Raw genomic sequence first — 10,159 nt, forward strand, 5'->3', positions numbered from 1 at the left:
CACACACACACACACACACACACACACACACACACACACACACACACACACACACACACACACACACACACTGAAAGGCTAAATTTTTACATGAGGTAAAAATTAGACTATTTCAAGTTACCATTACTTCTATCAGCCCTTTATTTTTTACATACTCATTTAATTTCCTGACTTATGTAAGTTCTTTAGATTCTCTTTGTTGAACAAGTTATAAAATCTGACTAATAAAAATTTTAACATGTGTATGTTTACTTTTCTAGAAATACTTTAATAAGAGGAAGGAAGGTAATTAAAAATATTGACAATAGAGACCAAAATGAAAGAAAAATGATTGATAAAACTTGCCCTCATATGTCACATATTCAATCTTACACTCATGCTTACCTTGATCATCTTTTTCATTACTATTTGCAAACTCCGTTGAGTATTTGGAACAATCCAGACCCAGAAGTTCCTGCTGCTGTTTTAAAATTTCATCCATCAATCTGGAATTATTTCTTTTGAAAATTCCTAAAAAAGAAAATTAAAAACAAGTAAATCACAAATAGGTAATTTAACAGCTTTTCAATGATTAACAGATGCTTATGAATACAACACTAGATCCATAACTTAACAAGCCTCAAATGAAACAATAATGACTAAACAAATGAAAATATGAAAAACAAAGAAACAACACAAGTTAGGTCGAGTCTGGCTTCAGGCTAAAGCCCAAAAAGGACAAGGGTTAACTACTTGGTAGACTACTATGACAGAAACTTAGACCTTCAAAATTTTTCATTCATAGGAAACTTATATTTACAGACTAAGAAACAGGGATCTAATGTCCTTAAGGGCTTATCCAAAAAATTCATTTCTGACTTCAGTCTAACATTTTCTCTACAGAATTTTTATGTGTATTAAATACTGCCTCAATTTTATTAGTCTTAAGAAGAAATAACTTGAATTATTTTTAAGTTGAAGAGACAAAGTATTAAGACCAAATTTCTGTAAATTCAAAAAAATCACAGAAACCAACTACCTGATGCAGATTTTGATCCCCCAACCATACAAAGTAGCTTAGGATCACCAGGTTGCTGAGAAAAACAAAGGAACTATTTGACAAACATTCAACACCAATTTATAGAGCTCTAATTGGAAAAAAACAAAACAGCCACTGCTTTTTTATCAAATGTTTCTACTTTGTGCTCATACAGGACTTTAAATTAGTTCAGTGCATGAGAGAAGAGTGCACATGTGTGATTTTTGTGTAAAGAGAGAGAATCAGCTGCATACAAATGCCAATCTGGTCATATATATGTGTATATCTCTTGGATGGACAAAGGTTTGTCCAAAGAAGACTTGAGCTGAGGTGAACTCAAAGTCCAAGAAAAGAAAATGGATAAGACATTGTATACAGAAAATGCTTAAGATAAAGCATAGTTTAGAATATTGAGAGACAACTGTTTATGACACAAAGGATATGAGAGGAGCAGTGAGCAAATAGTTATAGTTTTTATTTCACACTGCTTAACAAACAGGTTACCCACAATTTATGAGCAACATGGAAATGAATGGAAACTTAATCCTCAGTTGAATGTTCTTAATATCAGGATAGGAAAAGATAGTCAGCAAATTACTGTAGGATACCATGTGTACGCTGGTGAGACCATGGAAAGGGGAGACTTACCACAAAGGAAGAACTGAGAGGAAAATGGTACATGACTTACTCAGAAGTGAATGTGTAATATCCATAGCTTTTTGTCCTTGGTAGCAGAAAATGGTAACATTTTAAAAAAGTGATTGTTGGATTTAAATTTGCAAAAAGAACTGGTTAGAAGGAGAATGTAAACTCAATTTTAAACAATAATGGAATATTTAGGGACTTCCTGTAAAAGTGATTAGAAGACCCACCCACCACCACCAATGAATGACTTATAGTCTTACTTCTTTCTGTAGTCTTGTTTCTTACTTATCAGTTTCCCAAAAGGCATCCTCCATACACTAAGGTTCAATGTTTACCTAATAAGCTGGCACCAAGTACCAATCAACAACAAAACATCCAAAGTTATGTCAGTAGGTGAAAAAAAAGTTTCCAGAAACCTCTTCACAATTGATTACACACAAGCAGAAAATCTGTTAAAATGGAAGCATATTACATAGAGACACAGAAAGAATCTTTTTTTAAAGGTATTTTTAAGGTATTTTGGTCTTGGCTGATTTATGTAAAAAGTTTTAAGGGGGGCTGGGAAGGTGCCTCAGTGGTAGAGCGCTTTCCTTGCATGTCTGAGGCCCTGGGTTCAATTCCTCAGCACCACATAAGCAAAAAGAAAAAAGCCGAAATTGGCGCTGTGGCTCAAGTGCTAGCCTTGAGCTGAAAAGCTGAGGGACAGCGCCCAGGCCCAGAGTTCAGGCCCCACGACCGCCCCCCCCCCAAAAAGTTTTAAGGTATAGTTTCTATTAAGTGCTTAGAAAAACAAAATAGATTGTGTCCACAATGATTCCTAACCGATCACAGAAATCTGACAATACTTAGGTCACGCATAAACACTATTCCACCTCACAGTTTTCCTTAGCCAAGCCATACACAAACATGCTTCACGTGATACACAAGAAATTCAAGATGTAAGAGTGGCTTTAGTAGGAAACATCTCTAGAAGTAGCATGGTATATGTACAGATTATTTTTCTCATCATAATCCATCCTATTTGCTCTTCAAAACTTTAACACCAAAATGATTAAGGAAATTATCACAAGCATTTTATGTAAAAAGAATTCGGGAGAGAAATAGAGGAGGTGAGATTGACTGGAATACATTGTAAATATATAGAGAAAGGTGACAATGAAATTCCCCATCCTCTGTATAAGCTAAATTTCTTTTAATTTGAGACTATTTCCATTCAGAAATAACTGACTTAAGGAAAAAACATTTAATGTGCTTTACAAAATTATGTAACATTAAGATTTCAGAATTTATTTTATTCTATCTTTTTATAGATAGGAAACAGATGAAAATAAACCATTTGTCCTTAAGTATCTATGAGTTTAACCAGAAACTTAGTTCTACTGAATTTACTTAGTATTTGTTAACTTTTTTTGGGGGGGGCGGTCCGGTCGTGGGGCCTGAACTCTGGGCCTGGGCGCTGTCCCTCAGCTATTCAGCTCAAGGCTAGCACTTTACCACTTGAGCCACAGCGCCACTTCAGGCTTTTTTCTTTTTGCTTATGTGGTGCTGAGGAATCGAACCCAGGGCCTCAGGCATTCAAGGCAAGCGCTTTACCACTAAGCCACCTTCCCAGCCCCTTTGTTAACTTTTTGTAACAATGCTAAACTTACTATTGTACTATTAATTTGAATCTTTCTCTAAATAAATTGAACCCAAATAAAATGGACCTAGTTTTTAATGAGTATAGTCTTTTAAAACAACTAGAAGTACAACTCTTTCTATTCCCTCGCCTTACTTTTCTTACTTTCTTATCTATAGCTCTTTCTTTTTCTTTTGTTTTTTGTCAGTCATGGGTCTTGAACTCTGGGCCTGGGCACTATCCCTCAGCTCTTCAGCTCAAGGCTACAGTTCTAACACTTGAGCCACAGAGCCACTTCCGGTTTTCTGGTGTTCAACTGGAGATAAGAGTCTCATAGACTTTACTGCCCTGGCTGGCTTTGGAGTCGAGATTTTCAGATCTCAGCCTCCAGAGTAGTTAGGATTACAGGTGTGAGCCACCGAGGCCCAGCTATAGCTCATTCTTAAAAATGCTTTGAAGAGATTTCACAGAGCCAACAGAACACGTATTTTAAATACTTAAGAATAACCTGAACCACAGGAATGGAGGGAAGAAGGGAGTGCAAATATAGTCATTAGATTCAATGTACGTTATGTTAAAAATAAACTATGCAGCCGGGCGCTGGTGGCTCAGGCCTGTAATCCTAGCTACTCAGAAGGCTGAGATCGGAGGATCTTGATTCAAAGCCAGCCAGGGCAGGAAATGTCTGTGAGATTCCAATTAACCACCAGAAAACCAGAAGTGGCGCTGTGGCTCAAGTGGTAGAGCTCTAGCCTTGAGCTGAAGAGCTGAGGGACAGTGCCCAGTCCCAGAGTTCAAGCCCAATGACCAATAAATAAATAAACTATGTAACTTGAGGGCAGAGAAGGGAGGGGAGAAAGGGAGAAAAGGGGTGACAATGACCAAGAATCATTATACTCATAACTCAACTAATGGAATCATAAACACGTTGTACAATTACATCATCATCATCATAATGAGGAGGAGAAGTAGAAGACAACAACGAGGAAGGAGAAGGACGAGAAGGAAAAGCAGAAGCAGCAGCAGAGAAGCCAGGCATCTGTGGCTATCAAAAAAAAAGAAAGAAAAGAATAACCTGGGAGCCAAAGGCTAGTTTCAGCAATAGTTATTTAAGAAATTTTTACAGTTTTGTTTCTCAACAACTACCTCATGGAGCCTCAAATTCCCAAATGTGAACAATCGCAAATGGGAAAGATAATGAAGTCACTCCTGAGTATACACACACGTGCATGCACATGCATGCGCGTCCAAAATCTCTTAATTTCCATGAAATAAAATATCATTCTAAAGAGCTGCACCTCATAAAGCATACAAATGTTTTTTGATATTCCTTGATATTCCTATGTACTTTGGGGCCCAAAAGTAGGCTTCTTTACTATAGTCTAAGAAATTTTCTAAGCACATTTTTAAAGTGGCTTGCACCTATCATCCTATCTACTCACATGGCTAGCCAACATGACAGACAAATCCAAGACATTCTTATTAACCAGCAAAAAGTCAGAACTCAAGGCATGGCCCCAGCCATGGGACGGGACCAGGAGAGGCAAGTGAGAGCGAAAGGCCCTTAGTACTACCACCAGAAAAGAAAATGGAAAGAAATGTTTTAAATTGTAGTATCGGATAAGACAATATTAGTATGTTCCCTAGACTTGCATGAGAACATACTGCAGTGTCCCAAAGCTTTATAACACAACAGTTTCAACTTACTAATATTGCCCAGTATGCATTCATTCCCTCCAAGCAACTTTTTAAAACTTTTTTCCACTTAAATAACATGTATCCTTCCTTGTAGCCAGTCAATGGTTACTTTACGTTGTATTATTTAACAACAAAAATGAATAAAAAAAATTTCTGACTTTGTTCATTTCTGAAGATAAAAAAGTCAAAAGAATTCCCAAGGCTAGGGACATAGGTCAGTGGTAGACCATTTCCCGAACCAGTTTTTTTGGGGGAAAATACTGTGTTCAGTAAGTTATATATTTAGAATACAGTCTGAGTTATGAAACAGATAAGGGTTGGAAATATCAAACTTCCTGTCAGCACACAGATGATACTTAAAATCAGGGAGACTGTCTGGGATAGGGTCAGCAAGCTGTTAAGGGAATGCAGAAAGCCAGAAGCAGGGGTTTATAGCTACTCCCAAGATACACTGGCAGAGCTGAGCAGAAAGACAAGGACATCACACACCTACAACTCCCGTACATTACAACACTTAGAAGTGAAACAAAGCAGAGAAGCCAAGCAAAAGGCTCAGAAGGAACCGGAAGTGAGACAGGAAGAACTCCAAGCATATGTAGTGTCATGGGGATCAGGAGCAGGAAATACTTCAAGAGATAGCTTACTAGAGTATATACTGCTTTCAGGTTGCTTATTAGAATCAGTTTAAACAATAAGTGATATCTTGTGATTATTCAGCCTACCACTATACGCAAGCATGTACACACTAACTGGGTAATAAAGTCATCAAACATATTAAAGTTGAGGCAAACAAGTAACAAGGAAGTTTAATTAAACAAGTATGCAGTAACAAATCTTGTCTGTACTTCTTAAATATGGATTATTTTAAAAATTCATGTGAAATATATAATCAACTCTATAAAATAACTTAAAAATAATTGATTTAATCCAAAATTAAATCTTTTACTGTGATTTTTTTAATTCTTATAAAAATAGATCTTCTAGGGATAATCTAACAAGAAGTATAAGGACACAGGGAAGCACATAAGAAAAACAATAAAACAGAGGCTGGGAAGGTGGCTCAGTGGTAGAGCACTTGCCTTGCATGCGTGAGGCCCTGGGTTCAATTCCTCAGTACCACATAAACAAGAAGAAAAAAGCCAGAAGTGGCGCTGTGGCTCAAATGGTAGAGCGCTAACCTTGAGCTGAAGAGCTGAGGGACAGTGACCAGGCCCAGAGTTCAGGCCCACAACCAGACCCCCCCAAAAAAAAACAATAAAACAATCTCTTCTAGTTATAAAGCACTTACCCAGCTATAGAATTGAATACACAATTATATGTAAACACATATTTCTCAAATTGACTTTTCCCCCCTCTTTAACTAGACAGTTAAGTCACCTAGTGGTTACCTTAATTTCTCTGCCTTCCTGTAAGTCATCTAGTGGTTACCTTCATTTAATCTCTACCAACCCAACTATTAGAATTATCAGAAAAAAAAACATTCAGAACAGTTATTTAAAAATCTGTTAAAATATAAGACTAAGGTAATCATAACAAAATAAATCTTATAGCTATTAAACTATTTTATTTCAAGGGACAGTCTCCAGATAGCTCACCAAGAAGCAGTTATATGGAAGTTGGCACAAAGTGACAGGGGAATAAATAGTGTAATGGCACAGTAAATGGGAAGAATGCTGGACTGAAATCACAGGCCTGTACCACAAGGGAAATGAACCAGACATATGGATTTGCTCAGCTTCTGTTTGCACATTTTATTCTTGTTTGCTTGAGCAATGTTGGGGGGACAAGTAGGAGTAAGTAGGAGTTAGGGATATTTCTATATGTAATTTCTATCACCTGCAGATAAGTAGTACTTTACCAGGTCTTGAAGATGACACAATATAATCACTAATAGTACCAGAAGTGACTATTTTGTGGTCATATTCTCTCATCAGCACAATATAAAAGTTTCAAGAACTCGCAAGGCACTCACAGCCATAAATCCCAGCTACTCAGGAGGCTGAGAAGCCAGCCCAGTTTGTGGTTCAAGGCTAGCCTGGCCAAGAAAGCCCATGAAATTCTTCTCCAATTAACTATCCCCCTCCCCCAAAACAGTTGTAAGTGACTCAAGTGGTAGAGTGCTAGCCTTGAACTAGAAAAACTCAGGGACAGTGCCCAAACCAGATCAAACCCCAGGAGCAGTGCGCACACCCACACACATTTATACACAGTTCCAAGAACAAAAGTTTTTAAATAAAATATGGTTTAAATTCTAGACCTGTCCTTACAGGTATTGGCTTACTTTGGATTTGGGTTTTTAGGCTTTGTTTTGTTTTTGAGCACTGTACTGAAGCCTCTCTAGCAAACATTCTACCACAGAAGCAACACCTCAGTCCTTTTGTACTTTTATTTTCTCAGATAGTGTTCATGCTTTGCAAGGACAGTCCTCAGACCTATATCCTCCTACCTCTGCCTCCTGAGTTGGTGGAATTACAAGCCAGCATCACTAAGCACCACCAGTGCCAGACGGTCTTAACTTCCAATTATGTTCCTTGGTCTGTAAAACAACTATATTTAATGTATGTTTGTATACTATTGTGGCACAGAGTAAGAGCTCAACAAAGAATGACTATTAAGATAAAAGTCTAGGAAGTGGAAATGTGGCTCAAAGTGGAGATGTGTGCTGACAAAATGCCAACTTAGAGCAAAAAAGCCAAGTGAGAGCATGAGGTCCTAAGTTCAAGCCCCAGTTCCAGTACAAAAGAAAAAAAATGGTAAAAGCCTACTTTAATGCACAAACACAGCATTATAGATAAATAAGTGAGTATTCAAGAGAATGAAATCATTTCAAAAGCTAAAAAGAGAAGGATAGAACCTATCAGATAGAGCAAGACCAGAGATGAAGGTTGACATAGATAATACAGTTGACCTGACCTAGGAGGAACAGTTTGGAATAGACTGAGAAGCAATCAATGATAATCCCTTTGCCATGGAACTAACCTTCTGATAAAGAACATTTCAGGATGTTAGGACAAATGCAAAATTCTATTGAAAAGCCAACTATTAAGCCATGTAGTCGTGGTTCACACTTACTACCCTGGCTACTCAAGAGACTGAGTTCAAGGTACAAAGCTAGCCCAGGCAGAAAAGCCCATAGACACTATCTCCAAGGTAACCAGTAAAAACCAGGCTGAAGACACTGCTGAAGTGTCAGAGCACCGGCAACCCATGAGCAAGGCAAGCAAGTATGAGGTCCTAAGTTCAAACCCTGATGCCAAGAGAAAAAAAAGTGAACGACACATTACACACAAAGGTGACATTTAAAACAGGTTTCTCTGCAATGAGTTCCCACATGAGGGAACACAAGCACTCAAGGTTGTACTGTTAAGCATACCAAATATGATTTTGTGCTTGTTTAATACCTCTGGCACTTCTGTATTTAAACAAAAGAAGATCAATCATTAATAAGAGTCATACTGTCCAACAATATTTGTGTCAGTATGCCAAATGGTAAACTAGAGCAAACTAAGATCATTTTCTTTAGCGTGTTTGGGGTTTAGTGCTGACTACTTGTTACAGGCATAACATCAAGCCACATTCTGTAAGGGAGATTATATGATTCTTAAAATACATCCAACTGTCACTTGAATGAATGACTCAATCAACAAGGATAGGTCTTTCAGAAGCAATTATCACTTATCCCTTTAAGGAAAAGGTTTCTAGAATATAGAATCTTTCTGTTCTCATTCAATAGTTGGTTTAACCTGGCTTCTTCCTTTTTATTGCCAACGTTTTTTTTTCCTGTAAGTGAACATGACACAGGATGTCTGAATCACATCAGAACTCAGTAACAGGAATTGCAGGAACAAGGAAGTGTGGAAATATTATCTGTTCTTGGAGGCTCAATCTATTATTTTCCTTCCCAATAGAAAGATAAATGTTCTAAAGGAGTCATCTGGATTTAAGTCAAGCCATCACATTTCCATGTCCGGCACATTGATTTCCCAGACAGTACCGGCTGTGTTGCCTTAGACACAGATTGTGTAACGTCCTAACAGCCTCACGATTTCGACTGGTCTCTAAAGTTCTTCAGCTAGTTCCAGAAAGTCAGTCTCTTGAGTAGATTAAATTTACCTTTTCCAGAGCAAACCATCATTAGAGATGAAGGGCAACTATGTAACCCTATTCCCTGCGGCATGGGAAAATGACAGAGCAGTCAGATTAGTGTTTGGGGAGCTGCACTTTTAAATCTACCTATCTGATGAACACTTAAAAGATAAAAACTCCAGTTGTAGGTCTCTAGAGCACACAAGTGACTTAAGGAAAACAGTAAAAAAAAAAAAAAGTTCATTTTCTTTCCTTCACACTGATGCTCCTAAATTCTGCTTATTACTCTTATCTTCTTTTCTTTAAGGAAATACCTGTGCGTTCGTAACTTAGTTGACACCCAAACCTCACACTCAGGCCTCTTCCTCCACCTCCTTGCGCGTTCTCTATAATGCCCTGCCCAGATCTCATCACCTGCCCAGGAGCTCTCAAGTTCTTCCATTCAGCATCTCTCCTCACTTCATTCGCTCCCCGAACACCTCCTCCTGTCACTTCCTCCCCAGGAGCCTAACAGTCTATGGAATGAAAGACAAAGAATCCATGGCTTCTTGCCACGGGCTCAGTGCCGTTTTCGTACTTGGAAAAATCCCCTGTGGAATCCAAACGTGGGGAGGGCCACGTTTTGTTAAGTCTGAGGATCGGGGCTCACACACCTCATCCCAGGCCTTTTCTAAAATCAGTAGGGATCCAGCTCCCTTTCGGTCTACTGGAAGTCTCGACACTTTTCACAAGCCCGATTCAAATGACCCTCCATCCCCAACCGCTCCACACACTCATGATCGGCGTCCCCAGCCCCACCAAGGCACCCCGCCGTGTCACCCAACGGTAGAGGCTGCAAAAAGCACGGACCAGCCCCGACCCCAATTTCCCCGTGACTGCCCCGTGACCTTGGGCAAACCGGCTCAGGGCGGGCGAACCTCCCCTTCCTCTCCGCGCGGCGGCGGCGGCGCACGGCTGCCTCCCATCCCGCCCGAGTCCTTCCAAGGTTCGGAGGAGTCTTCCCCGCGTTCAAAACACCCACGAGTCCCATCTCAACATCCAGCCGGGGCTCAGTAACGCCCAGCTCCCGGCCTGGAAGGCGCCGGCCCGGCGAG

At 39.3% G+C, this 10,159-nt stretch overlaps 1 protein-coding gene across 1 annotated transcript in view; it reads right to left on the minus strand.

Moving 5' to 3' along the window:
* Positions 1–10,159, minus strand: part of Nus1 (nuclear undecaprenyl pyrophosphate synthase 1 homolog (S. cerevisiae)) — a 24,715-nt gene that overhangs the window by 8,114 nt on the left and 6,442 nt on the right. The window contains exons 4-5 of the mRNA XM_013032779.1: positions 9,380–9,572; positions 385–510 (exon numbers count right to left, since the gene is read on the minus strand). Of these exons, the coding sequence (XP_012888233.1) occupies positions 385–510; positions 9,380–9,572 (319 nt within the window). The remainder of the gene's footprint in view (positions 1–384; positions 511–9,379; positions 9,573–10,159) is intronic.

The sequence above is a fragment of the Dipodomys ordii genome, unplaced genomic scaffold (assembly GCF_000151885.1).
Source record: "Dipodomys ordii isolate 6190 unplaced genomic scaffold, Dord_2.0 Scaffold157, whole genome shotgun sequence".
Classification (NCBI taxonomy): domain Eukaryota; kingdom Metazoa; phylum Chordata; class Mammalia; order Rodentia; family Heteromyidae; genus Dipodomys; species Dipodomys ordii.